The 15942-nt window shown below is 42.1% G+C and overlaps 1 protein-coding gene across 2 annotated transcripts in view; it reads left to right on the top strand.

Moving 5' to 3' along the window:
- The first annotated feature begins 2614 nt into the window (after positions 1-2614).
- The window catches only part of PRKCE (protein kinase C epsilon), a 282503-nt gene continuing 269175 nt past the window's right edge, over positions 2615-15942 (top strand). The window contains exon 1 of one of the 2 annotated variants that reach the window (XM_050314608.1): positions 2615-3683. In XM_050314608.1, the coding sequence (XP_050170565.1) occupies positions 3336-3683 (348 nt within the window). In that variant the 5' untranslated portion in view covers positions 2615-3335. The remainder of the gene's footprint in view (positions 3684-15942) is intronic. The other variant, XM_050314607.1, reaches the window with a different exon arrangement.

Raw genomic sequence — 15942 nt, forward strand, 5'->3', positions numbered from 1 at the left:
AATAATTAAAAAAAAAATCTAAAAATAAATTAAAACAGTACAAGGTTTTTGTATTTTCCTAAGCAATGTAAGGCTGGAGCTGTTTGATCCTAAATGAGCTTATTCATGCTGGCAGACATTTACTCTTAGAAGAAATGATTTGTGAAAACAAACCTTAGCGTGATTCAGTCCATGGAAAAGTACAGATGGCTTGAATTAGATATCAGGGCCTAGCTATGTATGCAGTAGATTGTACATGTAATTAGCCAAATGTAAGGCTTATTTATATTATTTTGTATGCTGTGTTTTGTCTGTATTCAGACTTTCATAATATGCATGTGTGATCTCATAGAGATGCTAGATCATTAAACTCACCATGGAGACTCTGTTTACCTACCTTAGGCATACAGAATACATGCAGTTGCAGATCTCTTTAAAAATAAACAGAAAAAATTAAGCAGTATATCAGCACGGATTTTATGTTTTCCAATAAATGTCTAAGGAAATGGAGCATATTTTTGACGTTGCTGTTATTGAGAAACAACACAAACACATGCAGATGAAAGATTTATATATTCTGACACACTTATTGTAAGACAGTTTAATACATACTACTATATGCTTTAGGTTGTGAGTGGAGGTAGGAGGAAAGGAGCAGGTGCTTCTTATATTTCTGGTGGGGCCTGTGACTATGGTCCTTTTCAGAAATGACATGATAGATGTGTTACTGCTGCTGTGAGCCTAGGAAAGGCTGAATTGCGAAGGAAGACATTTCCCATAATTGGCTCCATACCACAGCTTTGTATCAAACGATTCTGCTTGGAGATTGTCAGGATGATAATGAACATGGAGATTTTACTGTACTTCTATTTTGACTAGTAGACTAAGTGGCAACAGGCACCAGAAAGTCTGTCTTCTATTAATGCAAATGCTCTCGTGACCCTTAGGTTTCATTAGTACCACATCTCCTATCTGGAAACTGCTCTGGAAGCACAGATACTGGAGCTGTTTCATTAGCTCCAAATATAACACCTGCCTCCTGAGCCATTACCTGCAGAAATCCATAATTATCTGTTCTTTTCTCTCCAGTCAGGAGTATCAGGTCCAGATCAAGGACTGGGTGCTCATTCTTTATTTCCTTATTCAACTGGATCCAGGCAATTAAGCTTCTTTCTATACTGCCTGAATCTTCAAAGAACCCCAGCTGCCCTCCTAGGTGCCAGGACTGACCCTTTCTCTTATTTTTTCTGGATTTCCCTTACAGCAAATTCAAATCCATCAAAGGGCAATTTCCATCCATTTCCTGGTGACTTTCTCACTTTAAAAAAAAAAATCAGCAGCTAAAAATAATTAAGTAGTAATAATTTTCACCACGGGAAACCATCTCAATCCCGAGTACGTTTGTTCTGACGAGGAGAAAGTCAGGCTACATAAAGCTTTCCGGTTATTTCATGCTATATTCGGTACCACGGTGCTGAAAATTGCTGAAATATTTATTGATGTGCAGCTAACCTTCAAGAACACAGTATGTGCACCCTTTTACCCTTTCAGAAGGGTTTTTTCCCCCCACTTTCAGTGCGCTTGCAGGGCAGTGCCCACCGTCCGCCCGCGGTGTCCCGCTCAGCGCCAGCTCGGAGCAGTTCGGAGGCGCTGGGGTTTGAGGTGCGGCAGGCACGGGCCAGGTGATCCGCAGCGAACAGAGGGGCTGGCAGTGACCCACCCACCGCCGCGGGGACACGGGCGGGCAACAGGCGGTTTCTGTCCCAAACCAGGCAGCGCCTCCCGGCCGGGGGAAGGGTGGCCGCGGACGGGGCCGGTCCGGGCGGGGCCGGGCCCCGGGAGGCCGCTTCCCCTGGCGGCGGACGGCACTTCCCGGCGCTCGCACACCGCGGGGAAACTCTTCCTCCGGCCCGGCCCGGCCCCCGCTGACGTAGCGGTGTCTCTGCCGCCGCCGCCGCGGCAGGCGGGGGTGGGGGGGATGCGGGCAGAGGCTCGGCGCTGTCAGGCGGCGGGGCAAGGCCGGGGGCGGGGGGTCGCTGCCCGTCAGGCTGGGGCAGAGGGGTACCGGGGATCACGGAGAGAAGGGCAAGGGGCTTCCGCCAGAAGCGCCCGGTCCGGCCAGGACCTCGGTGGTCAAGCACGTTAATAAAGGCGTCCGGGAGTGTTTTCTCCACGCTTGGTTCAGTTCACCACTTTACCCTGTGAGGAGGAGGAGCGGAGCCGGGGCAGGCGGTGGCCCCGGCGGAAAGCCGCCCGGCGAGTGTGGAGGAGCGGCGAGCCCGGCGCGGGGAGCGCGACCCCCGCCGCCGTTCCCGGCTGGCGGCGGCCGCGCTGCTCCCCCAACAGGCAAAACTTTCTACACTCAAACACACCCGCACGGCCGGGCTGCCGCCGCCGCCGCACACTCGCTCCTCGTACACACACACACACACACACACTGACGTCTTTTGCGCATTTCCTGCGCTGGAGCGAGCGGCGGAGCGGCACCGGCAGCGGGCGGGGGCTGCGCGGAGGGAGGCGGCCGGCGGCGGCCGAGGGGAGGCGGCGGGCGGGAGGCGGGCGGGGGCGGCCGGCGGGAGGCGGGAGGGAGGCGGTGGCGGCTCTGCCCATCGCCAGGGCGGCGGCCGCCCAGCCGGAGCCCGCCGAGACCCGCGCGGGCCGCTCCGCTCCGCTGCCGGCGCCCCCCATGCGCGGGGGTCGCTCCGCTGGGTCCTCGGCCTTGGCGGCGGCGGAGCAGGAGGCGGCGGCGACGCAGGACGGGCGGCTGCGGGCGGCGGCGCGGATGGAAGGTCCCTGGGTGGATGTTTGCTGAGCGGAGGCTGTGCAGTAGGCAGGGCTGGTGGGTCGGCCGGTGTTTCTGATCTGTGTGAGTGTGTGTGTGAGTGTGTGTGTGTGTGTGTGCGTGTGTGTGTATTGTTGTGCGGCTCACGGGCAGGACTGGCGTGTGCGGGAGCCCGGTATCGCGGCTCTGCTTCCTCTGCAAGGACTGATCCAGGATTATGGTCTGGGTGAAGGGAGAAGGCTCTTGCTTACCCCCCGGATTGATTATGCTTGGGTTTTGATTGCATTCGGGGGTGCCTGCAGCCGCGGCCGCCTCCCCCTCCCCGGCGGCCCCCCTCCCTTGTTTTCCGTTAGAAACACGGGCAAGAAAATAAATGTATTCACTGGGTGTCGCAAGAGCAAAGGCTAAATAATCAAAGGTAACAGCAACAGCCAGGCGAAGAGACCCGCACCGTACCCTGCTCCCCCGCTCCCAGACCTGCCCTCTTATTTATTGGCGAGACCTCCCTCCCTCCCTCTCGGTGCGAGTGCGTTGAGCGAGTGTTTGATCCCGGGAAAAGTGCAGCCATCCAGCCATGGTGGTTTTCAATGGCTTGCTGAAAATCAAGATCTGCGAGGCGGTGAATCTGAAACCCACAGCGTGGTCTCTGAGGCATGCAGTGGGTCCCAGGCCACAGACCTTTTTGCTGGACCCTTACATCGCCCTCAACGTGGACGACTCCAGGATCGGGCAGACCTCGACCAAGCAAAAGACCAACAGTCCTGCTTGGAACGATGAATTTGTCACCGACGTTTGTAATGGCAGGAAGATAGAGATGGCTGTTTTCCATGATGCCCCCATCGGGTACGACGATTTTGTAGCTAACTGCACTATACAGTTTGAGGACTTGCTGCAGAACGGGAGCCGTCACTTCGAGGACTGGGTAAGTGCTCACGCTGTGGATACATACATGTACATATGATTTTCAGTGGTACAGCTCTGGATGTAACATCTGTCTTGCAGAGCTAAGTTGCCAAGGGCATATAATGCCTCTGAAGGCTTTTCATTATTTCCATGCTTTGTTATACTGAGATAGTCATGGTTACTGTATAACTAATGCATGTGGTCTACAGGCGAGGCAAGAAAAAAAATATGCTGAATCTAAGTAAGAGATTTGTAATTGCCATTTCAGTTTCTGAAATTATGTTACGTAAATATAAATCTAGTTGTCTTATTGTGTCTGAAAAACCCCAACCAAATGCATCCATACAGAACATAACCACAAAACCCAGATGCAGCACTTAGACGAGTTTCATCATTTCAAGATAAACGCTCTTGGTTAGCCTGGCAGTGATGAGCCTTAAAAATCCAGACCTGACCTCTGATATGAGACACTTCAGGGTCTCCGTGCCACTTGAGAGCTCATTCCATCAACGCTGGTGCTCCTCCTTCCTTCCCCCAGATGATCGACACCTTTATGCATGGATCTAACGCAATGCTTCTTCAAATACCCAAGACTGATAAAAGGGTCCTGGTGGAATTCAGGCCCAACTAGACGAATTCTGTTGTCCGTATACACAGTGTGTCTTAACAGCTTCTACAACCTCTTAAAGATCCAGAGGCTAGTGTGCCTCAGTGAGAGTACAAAAAAGCTAGAAAATCCCTGGTCTGACATACTCAGGTAGTGTGATTTAACAGGGAAAACCCAACCAAACAATAAAGAAACAGGAAACGTGAATATGCACATTTTGCATTTCTGCAGTTGAACGGTTAAATGGTATATCCTTTAAATGAAGTGTATAATAAAACAATAGTAGCTGTTCATCTCATTTTTAGTGTGCCCTGCTTTGACCAACCTTCTGAAATTATATGTGCTCATCTTTTCATATATTTATTTTTCACAGTCAGTGATATTAGTCAGGGCAGTGTTTTTTTGTCAAACAGACAAAGAACCCAGGACCAAAGTAAAAATACTGAGAGTTAATAGCTCTGAGTTTCATATATTCCTTGGGGCTTCTTTACTTAATGCAGTGGTATAAAGAGATGGTAGGATGATGGAAAGGCATGAAAGAGATAGACTCTATTTTTGCTGATTAAGAACTGATTAACTTTGCTGTTAAAACTTTTGTGTTTACACAAAACATATTTTTTACTTTTGCTATCTATGTGTTGCATTCTGATAATTAGGATCTAGGTTACTCTGATGCTGTAAAAGCTGTGCATTAGTAAGCTCAGATGGTAAAAGGGGGTGATAGACAGAGGAAAAATAACCATATCAGGAAAAGACAAATGCAGCAGTATTGCAGATGTCTTTTACCTGGATTGAATGATAATCAAGTTTGGGCTTTCCTGAAATGAAGTGAGGTTTCATCTGTGAGACCAGTGGGATGAGGACATCATCACAGATTTCTAAGTGACAGAAGAATAATTTTGTATTTCTTTCTGTGCATGGTACATGTTGTGAGTTTGTCTCCAAATCTGGAAGGACCTTGCAGGTTCCAGATGCCAAGTTTGAATTTTGGTAGTACTGGTGTGCTGGGGTGCGTCCTGGGTCTGATATTTAAGGTGAATTCAAACATCTGAACACGTTGCCTAGATAAATAGTGGAATTTAACAGATTGAGGCCCATTTGATCTATGAGGAACTACTTAGCTGAATTGGATAAACGCCGTGTTTTATTGCACCCGGATTCATTGCTGTCCAGCATTCAGTGGGTGGGAGGAGACGAGGGAGTGACTACGCTTGTTGTCTGTTGATGTGACAGAATTGAGGACATGGCAGTGGATTGTAACTAGTCAGCTCAATATAATGCAGCTTCTGAAGCATCACTTACCTTGTTTTGTGCTGTAAATCCTCCTAGTTAGGATTGTGTGTATGTGGTACATAGGCAGCATATGCCACCCTCCTTGTATCACAGTTAGAATAGGTGGGATGGTAAATATTTATAGGATTGTGTTTTATCCTTTCCAAAATCTTCCTGTTTACTGTGTGTGTCACCGTAATTGTAATACCAAGTGTGTTTATTGAATTGTTAATAGATAAGGACCTCCAGAGAACTGACTCTTACAAAATTGCACTGGTTTTTAGTCTGATTTCATTGAGTTAAAATAAGGCCTGTGGCCATGACATCTCTATAGAGTCCATACTGAAGTAAATAGATTTATTGGTATCTTCATCAGTGTCTGGAGTCTATATTAAAACCTGAAAAAGGAGTCGTCTGCAAAGTGAATGGGTTTCACAGTACAAGGAAAATGCACGTGGCCTAAACCAATGTTAGACTAAGATCTGCTGGTACAATACAATTAGTTTTTTCTGTTTAATAAGAGGACTACTTCTTTCATTTCACTCTTGGCATTTAAGACAGATATTTTTGTAGTATTCTTTCTGAACTTTGTAACAAGCATATTAAAAGCAGCAGTCACGAGAACCCATTCCTCCTTACTGCCCGAAATATCAAATAAATGCAACCTAAGAAACACACTTGAAGACCATAAAGTCTTTTTATGCCATTCTGAGAATTCCTTTTAAGCAGTCCTGAAAGTTTGAACTGGGTACCACATACTCTCTGAGTGTGTTTGGTATAATTGCACTGCTGCCCCTCCTTACCTTCAGAATGATGCAACAGTTTTTGCAGGATTGGACTGTTGCTCTTAAAATAGGATTGAGAAAATGCTCATATGCTGAGAACAGCTCTTGTCAATATATTAATAACTTTAATGCTTTAGATCTCATATAATACCGTATGAATTTTTTAAGGAAATTTCGGTGTTTTATAGTATCTGCTCTAGGGTTAAGCTTGTGTTTCTAGGTTCTTGTAAGAAGTCGAGAATGAAAACATATTCACTATGTTTGTTTTGTTTCTTTTTTTTCCCCTGAAAAGAAACTGTTTTTCTCTTTATCCAACTCACCTGCTTTGATTGACTTTTGCCATTGTGCAAATCCTTGTATTTTTTTCTGAGATGAGTTTTTTAGGAAAATACTGGATATTTTTCTTATTGTTAGGCCTGTGCTATATACTGATGCCATGGTTACAGTGGAAACACTAATGATAAACAAGTACAAAGCTTGAAATCATGAGAGCATCTATTGTATTAGCACAAACCAGATAGATAGGCACAATCATGGTTTCTTTTATCTACAGAGTGTTCAGCAGTTGCAAAATTGGTTTTTAACCTTATGATAGGTATACTCACTGAAATATATATATATGTATATATATAAAAAGAAAATTAGTCGAAGCTGTGGCCTGAAACAGGAATTGAGATTTTACTGGATGGAAGCTTTTCAACAAAATGTATAGTTTTGTAGAGATTTTGTAAGATGAATATAAAATACTTGTTTGGGTTTCTAAAATAGTTATAGTGACAATAAAAAGATGGCTGCTTTTCCAGTGGTGCATCAATACAGACATAACACAGTAAAAGTGTCAGTTTTGCAGATTTTTTTAGTCGTGGCTGCGCTGCAGTTTTAAAGAGAACTTTGGATTTATGACATTACAGGCTTTTCTGCAAGAGCAGAAAATGTCATACAGAATGGCACCGAGTATTCAAGAGGATGCTAGTGAATTTATGCTTTGAAAAACAGAAAATATAGAACAATAAACAAGCTGCAAGTTCTGATTGAAAAACAAAATAGCGACTTGACAGCTCTGGCTATATTTTTTTAAGTTAGGTAATTCAGGTGATGATAAAGTATGTCTTTATCTAGCTTTCTTACATTGGCATATGTAAATGATTCACTTGAATTGGCAGTGGAGCTACATTTTAATCAGTAGAATTGAGATCAAGAAGGAAAATTCCATTGATATTTAGCCTTGTGGTTGCACTCCGGTGAATTAACATGATCAATGTTTATATGTGTCAACGATTGGTAGTATGGGTTCTGAGTCTACTTTGCAGAGTTGACGATAGATGAAATCAGTGGGATTGGATGTGTGCCAAAGACTCCATCTAAGGGTCTTAGCCATTAGCCCAGCTGTACATGAGGAAACCTACTGAGTTGTCCTAAGAAATTCTTTTTCTGGCTGAGTAGCAGGACTCACTAAATCAGTCAGGACATCACAATGCTTAGCAAGAAGAACCTCTATTTCCACCGAAAATATTTTACAGCTATATTTAGGTTAATGAAACAAGTTTAATTTTCTACTGTCTTAAAAAAATCCCTCTCTCTGTCAGGAAAAAAATAAAACAGATATTTCAGTGAGCTCTTCTTTGCTAAAATAGCTTCCATGCTAATTTTTTTCTCTTCAGTGCTGCCTCTTAAGATCTAAATTTAAAACATTATACTTTTTGAAAAGCATCCTTTCACATTTCCATTTTCTCAATGTGAAGTTAGTCATGCAACTGCGCCACCATTGCATAAAGGAAGTTTATTATGAATTAATGCAATATCTCAGTAGCAAGTTGATGCTGAATTATGGGAAATGGCATGTGGAGGGAGTACACTCTTTTACATACTTGTTGAACTGTTGAGTTACATATTTTTATGTCATGTTTATAGTGTACTATTGAATACATTTTCATATTGGAAAGACTAGGTCCTTAAGTTGCAGTCCACACAGTTAAACACCTAGCTTATTGGAGCTCTGAATGTTACTTGAAAGGCAGTAGGAGGGGAGGGATTAAAACTCTTCTGAGTCCTTGGTCCTGTGAGCTGTCCATGAATGTGAGAAGTCGTACTGTCTCCTTCTGGTCCCTCTAATCTCAATTAACTGGCAAGACTCATTAGGTGCTTTTTTTCCTTTTTTATTACTGCCATTTCTGTTGTTGGAATGGGAACTCCTTTCAGTCAGCAGGTGATCTGTTGTAACTGGCAGACAGAGAATGGAATTGTCATCATTTTAGCGGAGGTCACCCTGTGCGTTAACCTCTGCTTGTGCCGTACACTGCTGAGTGCTGGCATTGGGCTGACAGAGTGTGATTGTAATACATTTTCATTTTTATTTTCATCTACTGGCTGAATTTATCTGTTCTGGTGGTGTTGAAAGGCCTAGGATTTTGCTTGCAAAAACTTTACATCTCATCTAAACTGTGGTTCATGGGCTGCTGAAAAGCTTTGTTATTGGAGCATATTTGTTGAAATGAAAGGGAAATTGCTGTCCTGTTTGATACATTTTTGCATGACAAGGCTGTCACGAAGCAAGGTCTGTCAGTTTGGGGGGACAAGGGTGAGACATCTACAGGGACTCAGCAGCGTTTCACAGAGACTCTGTAATTGTGAGGGTGAGTGATTGACAAGGGGAGCTGGGAGATTTTGGAGAGAACTCTGTACAGATAGGGATCTTCCTTGCCTTCTCCCCCATTCTGTCTCCCTCCTGCGCCTCCTCTTTTCCCTCTGTGCTGGGGATGTAGTACAGTCACACACAACTCACCCACTATCTTGTATCAATCCATTTCTACAGCAGCATAAATCTACTCCTACTGCCTGCTAGAAATGTTCTCTCCTAACTGTTCCTGCTTACCTGCAGTGCTTCCCAGCCTGCTGAGAAGCAATAGAGGGGGAAAATGCTGCCTCTGCAGTTGTTACTGCAGGGAAGAGAGAAAGGGCAAAGTGGGGAAAGGAAGAGATGAGGCATGGAGAGAAACCTGGAGGAGGATAACGAATAGTTGCTGCTGCACCACGTACTCCAGCTGCCCTTTTGGCAACAGCAGAAAGCTACACATGTAGGAGACAGGGATGAGCTGGCATAGGCAAATTGACTAGTTGAAGGCCGTATGTTGCTCACTGACCTGCTTTTGGTTTTTTGTGGGTTTTTTTGTTGGTTTTTTTTTTTTTTTGCCTACTTTGCTCAGTGTATAGCTTTTGAAGTCTCACTTCAGATGTGAAAAAATTGCTTAGGGCATGAAAAGTGTGTAGTGGAGCATGCATTTCACTTAGCCCTGAATTCTCGTAGCTTTAGGTCAGGATTTGATCCCACCACTGATCAGAATCTTATACTATTGCTGCTAATAGCAATACTCATACAAAGTTCCACATAGTGAAAATAATTGTACCAAACTCTGGAAAGTATTTGTTCGAACAAAGTTACCAGTAACAGAGTCTATTTCAAAAGTACTGATTCAAATCTAGACTTTAGGAAATGTCTAAGTTGGGTGAAGATGATTCCTGCGTGTCTTTCTCGTACCAGTTTTTAGACAGGGCATTTCATTATTCCAGCTCAGGTGGACACTATGCAGAACTTCACGGTTGTGAGTAAACCCAGTAAAAATCTTACTGGGTTCACTGGATTTCATTCAGGCCTGTGCTTAAATTCTTTCCTCAATAAGGGCCTGTGTTCCAAAGGAAAATGGAGAATAAATAACATTTAACAACATCCTTTACTTGTATTTTGCCCTTATTGATTTATTACTCTTATGCCAACCTTGCATATGCAAATCTGGTTTCTGCTTTCCTCTAGCATCAAACTAAATATCTGTCCTCCCAGTTCAAAGATCTTTAAATGTTGCCAAAATGAGGGCTCGTTTTAAGTTGGAATTGTAGGACTTGGCAACTAAATGTGATTGGTTTCCACTCCCTAACTAAACTTTCATTTCATTGAACTTTTGGGGGATTTTCAGGTTTTGAAGTGAGGCTGTGAATACAATTTGTAAAACATTAGAGGCAGGAGCATTTTGGCTTGGAATTGGATGGTTGAATTCAGTTCTGCTTTACCCAGTGCTATCTTAATCTCCTTTCTCTCACCCCAATTATTAAGAGAGGTTTTGGAAACAATAGGTGTGAAAGTAATAGGAAATTTGTGGTCAGAGAGGACTGAGAAGAGACTTTCCCTCTATCCATATGGAAAGGTAGAGCTGGAACTGTCTGGATATGGAGTAGGATCAGAAGTCCAAGGACAGCTTGGAAAACGACCAGTTTGGGTTGTGGGGGATCGAACAAGCCTTTTGGCCAAGCTAGCCAGAGCAAAACCTGGGGTTATTTTGCATGCCCTTTTGAGTGAAATTTTAGCAGTTACAGGGGTTTTAACTGTTAAGGGGCAAAGCAGTCATTACAGAAGGCTGACAAAAAGTTTTAACCTTGTGTTTGTGAACACTCTCCTATTTGGCAGGCAGTAAGTAGACAATTTAAAAAGTATATTCAGCAATATTAATATGAAACTGCAGCTATAAAGTTAATAAGCAATTCTACAGATTGGGTAACTTTCATGGCAATACGTACTTTGCACTATATTTTAGTGAAGAAAATGCAAATGAATATGATGTAAAAACCTCTGCAAAAGTATTATCTACTCTGATCATTATTCACAGTCACTAGCTTCAATTGCTAGTAAAATTGATTTCTGAGTGTCCTCTCATATTCCTGCAAGAGTTAAAAAAATCTTACATTATCGTTACTGTGATTTAACAGAAGTTACAGAAACCAAGATTTCACATATTTCTGAATTGCACAGCTAAAAAACCTGGAGATATTGGCATGTTTCCATTAAATATAACAGGAGTTTTAATGTTTATTTTATTGGAAGCAGTGTTTGAGAAATGCTACACAGTTCTAAGTTTTTCCCCACTGAACTCTGTAGGGCTTGAATTGTTGAAGAACAGAAATAAAGAAAGACCATTGCTTTTAGAATCAAAAATGGCAGAGTTTGATTCCATCAGAGGCTTGCAGGCAGCCATTTCTGCCTTATATCGGCTAACTTGAGCTGATTTAATTGTTCCAGACAATAGAATCATTTTGCTTGTTTCTGGTGTCCTGCTGGGTAGTTTCATCACAGGCAGGAACAAAAAAGCATGAATAATGGCTAGATGCTACCAAATAAATTTAACGTCTGCATTGTTTGAACAGCAAGCCACCCTTGTATCTCTGTATCCTGAATGAAGAGTAGGGAAACTTAATACTTAGTGTTTCCAGCTTAGTATCTTTCAGTGTTTGAGAGTGTAAGTATGTTACAAGCCTCTTATCATGGGGGACCAGGATTTCTTATGCACTTTAGAGCTCTTCCTTCTTAGGTACATTGGCCTTTTCAATGTTACTAAAAGATAATTGGCTTTGACAATGTTAATATTTGTATTTAGAGATTGATATGGCAGCAGTGCAGCAGATGCAATGGTGGTGGAAACATGAAGGAAAGACTGATGCATAATTTGCATAGGTGATGGGGAAATGCCTGGAATTGCTTTTCTTTGTTTCACAGATTAAAATCCAGCAAGACAGTAGTGTTTTTTTCTTCCTTGTTTTCTTTCAGTTTCCACTTTGTCATCTGTTCTGTCTGTATGCTGCCATTCTCCATTTTTCTTTATCTGTTCTGGCTTCAAGATAGTAAAGGGTGACCTTTACAATATTGCATAAGATTTTAATGTTGGCAGTGTTAGCAGGCTACGTGAATGAAATGTCCTGCTATAGATCTCTGTATGGATCTGTTGCAAGTACAGTTTTCTTGCTGGGATCGCATTTATCAATTGCATAAGTCTTTGAGGCATCTGTCAACGTCCCTGTATTTCAAGGTGAGATTGATCCATTGTCTTTGAAAACGATGTCTGAGAATGTGTTGGCTAAAGAAAGGCTAAAAGTCATTCATGCTGTGTCCACTTTGTTTTCTTTCTTAAGTGGTTCTAGTCAGATTTATTGAGGAATCTTTTCTTTTTCTTTTCTTTTCCTCTTGAGTTTCATTGCTTTTTCCTTCCTTGTAACCCCACAGTGCCTTGGCACCTCTTGGACATTTGACCTCACGGCCCACTTTTCTCCTTAATCTACCACTATCACCTTGTACTCAAGTTGCTATCACCTTGTATTCAAGTCCCGGCTGTCTGTTGTAACTTTTCCTTCATTTTTTCTTGTTAATACTTGCCACCAATCTGACACCTTCCCTTTTTTTTTGTGACTCTGGTGGACCAGTAAGCTCCTGATGTCAGTAGGACTCAGAAGCATCTCCAGTGTGTGAAGTTCTATGGCATTTGCCCAGCCGCTGTCACCCAGAGCATGTCCTTGCTGTGCTTCTCAGCAAGCAGCAGGGAGCTGATTATACTGGTAGCTGTCGGAGCACTTATTTTCAGTCAGGAGTGACGCATTGAGTTTCCAGTCAGTTATACTACAGAAGCGTTTGAAGGAATAAATGTAATATGGTAGCTTTGAACTTCAGGCAAAATGGTTTTAGCAGACTCAGTGGGGTGTTGAAGGAATATAACCTATCCATGAAAACTGGACTCTCCCAAGCAGTGGAAACACTGTTACAAAATTTTATTTGAAACTAATCGTTGGGATTTTCAGGAACTCCTAATCACGGAAAATACCTAGTATTGTTTGGTACTTTTGTTTTATATAAAGAGAAATTATGGTTTCTGTATTCAACAGATTGCAGTCCAAGCACAAGACAAAAAGGCAGATTGGGGAAGCCAGAAGAAATATTAGGAAAATGCTTACCAATGTGAAAGGCTCTAGCAGTAGTTTAACAGCAGCTTATCAGCTGAGCTTTGCTTGCTTCCTTAAATCAAAATCTCAAGGGAAGAGGCAATAGTGGAAAATTTGCTAGAGATACTTGAAGATCCTTCTGCTTTGCATATAGTGGTGTTTCTCTTCAAGGAGTTGACAGGTTTAGAGGGACAGCCCTTATGATCTAGTCCCTGATTCCCAAATTTCTAGTTGTTTCTGAGTATCCCATAGAGCTATTAGAGTGTTTGGGATGACCCACTTTTTCTGTATAATTGTACGAAAGCTGGTATTAATTGTAGCATTACATTCGAGCTTTTTTCTTTCTCAGTAGGTGGGCTAGAGCACTACCAGTACAATAATCAAATTCAGACAGAATATCTAGGGGCAATAGTATGTACTAATGTCACTGGGCTGAGATAAGCTTTGTTAAGTTTTATCCCACACCTTTATTTCTTGTGCCAGCAAGTTCTCAGAGCCATGTCAAGGGTCTGAGAGAAAGAAAGAGGAAAATAGGATTTTGTTAACACCTCGTAATGATTTTGTAGAAGTGTTATCCATTGAATCAAGAGCAAGCGACAGCACTTTTCACCTAAAGAGCCAAATCTTGTAGATTTTTCTATTGACCTTTACACAACAATATATACATGTGTATACATATACACATAGACACATATATATATATATGGAACTTTAAAAAGAATATTAGTTTACTGGTCATATTTAGGAGGTAGCTTTGCATATGCATTTTTATAAGGCCATGTAAAAAGTTTTAAAATAAAAATTTAGATAAACTTATTTTTAGCACTTCTGTGGTGCATTAGCAACCCAGACACCACGACCTAGACAAGTCCCTGTGATCTCTTTAGGTGCTCTTTTCTTGCCAGTTCACGCTCATTCTTCGTGCCTGCTTTGCTCCTTAGTTGCAAGATGTCTTGGGTAGGGGATAGCGTGTTACCTTCTTGGATACATCATTTAGTAGAAATGTGGGGTCCTGTTTTCAAAAGGTATTCACTTTACTACCGTAGTATGGTATAAAAAATAAATCACGTGCAGTTGACCTTTGTTCATTATAGCCCAGAGCAGTGCAAAAAACTCAGAAACTTTTCTGTTTGTTGGTAAGTAGATGTGTGAATAAGCAAAAATCAATATGCCTTAAACAAACAAACAAAAATTGTAATTCTGTAGTGAATGCCGTCCACTAATGACTGGAGGGCAGACAGAGCAGAAGTCGTCTTGCATACAGATTCAAAGCTGATGTTCCTATATTGATTTTAATGGGAAGTTCTCTGGTGTTCTCTGTTGCTGAAACTGTTGAGAGTATGTGTATCATTTAGTTGCATACATAGTGATTCATCTGTGCTACTAGCTAGTTATATCACCACGAATTGAATTCCTTCCATGTTTAATACTGAACTTGTGTTTCTCAAAATTGAGACCTACGGTAAATTTTTCAGGTATGTGAAAGTTACATGAAGAATTTAGGCTTATGATTCAGTAGCCTTTTGAAAGTGTTATCCAACTGTGTTTTTCATCAATGGTTATTTCAGTATCATATCTATACTAAACTCAGCTTCTACACTGTGTACAAGTGAGTTTGTGAGTGTATTGTGAACTGCTTATGAACACGGTCAGAAGTGTTGGTTCTGACCAACAAGCCTTCTCTTCAGTTTGCTATATTTGTGTTGTTTTGGAAGTGGTATTCCTCAGAGTGTTTTTAAACTAAAAAAACCCAACAAACCTAAGCCTTAACATTTCGGCTTCCCCCTCCACCCAGATACTTCATTAATAAAACTGTGTTAGTAAATCATTGGATATTTGAACAAATAAAATGAAACTGATCTCTAGCCTTATTTGAATGTACTCTGGACATCGAACTGACAGCCTCTGACATGTTACAACCGTTATATTTGGTTTAAAATGTGTGCACTCTCCAACCAAGCACTGTTTTGCTGTAACAGTGTTATTAATACCATAAAGCTTTCAAAATCCTTAGTGTATTCTAAAGTTTAGCCTTTTTAAAATCAGATTTAAAATCAGATGTTAAGTGTGAGAATGTAATTTTCTCTTTCATGCTTTTCATGGAAGACTGAGGTTAAAAAAAAACATCTGACTGAAGTGGAAGGCAGGCAGAGTGAGAAGTTGGGGCAGCTCTGGTGAAGCCTTTTCTCCCTTCAGCAGTGTCCTGCTGGACTGTATGGGCTTCTTCTCTTTGGGACCTGGACATAATTGTGGCAGTGATCAGCAAGATATATTACAGGCCAAATGTTTTTGTAGAACAGCCAAAAAGTTTGCAGCTCTTCCAGCAACTGTGAGTCAGCCCTGCACCCTATTTGTAGACTCACAAGTAAAATCTGCTTCCTAGCAGCAACACACTGGTCTGCAGAACCCCTGTATTTAGGATTTATGCACAGTTAATCAACTTTATGATGCAAAGAGTATGACGTCTTGGAGACATTTTATGCACCTGTGAAAATGTACGTGATGCTAGTGATATCCCAGTAAGACAGGAGTGAAGTGCTGAAACCTTGTCAGAACATGGATGCATACATTCTGGCAGGGTGACCGTTTTGAATGTAGAGTTATTAGTTTCTCTTTGATAACACTCACAATGTGTTAGGCTGTGTAGAAACAGAAAGTTTATAGTTTATTCCAGGAGGAGCTTATACTGTAACATAAGAAAAGTTATCTAACTTTTGGAGTGGGCTGGTGTGTGTATCAAGATAGAAGTGGCCTGCAAAAGCCATGGAAAATGCATAACAAAATAAAAAAATCTATACTTTTCAGGACAGAAGTATGCAAAATAAATAAATTACATCTTATTTGCAACTTTGAAAAAATGT

The sequence above is a fragment of the Myiozetetes cayanensis genome, unplaced genomic scaffold (assembly GCF_022539395.1).
Source record: "Myiozetetes cayanensis isolate MyiCay16 unplaced genomic scaffold, myiCay2020 scf2-11, whole genome shotgun sequence".
Classification (NCBI taxonomy): Eukaryota; Metazoa; Chordata; class Aves; order Passeriformes; family Tyrannidae; genus Myiozetetes; species Myiozetetes cayanensis.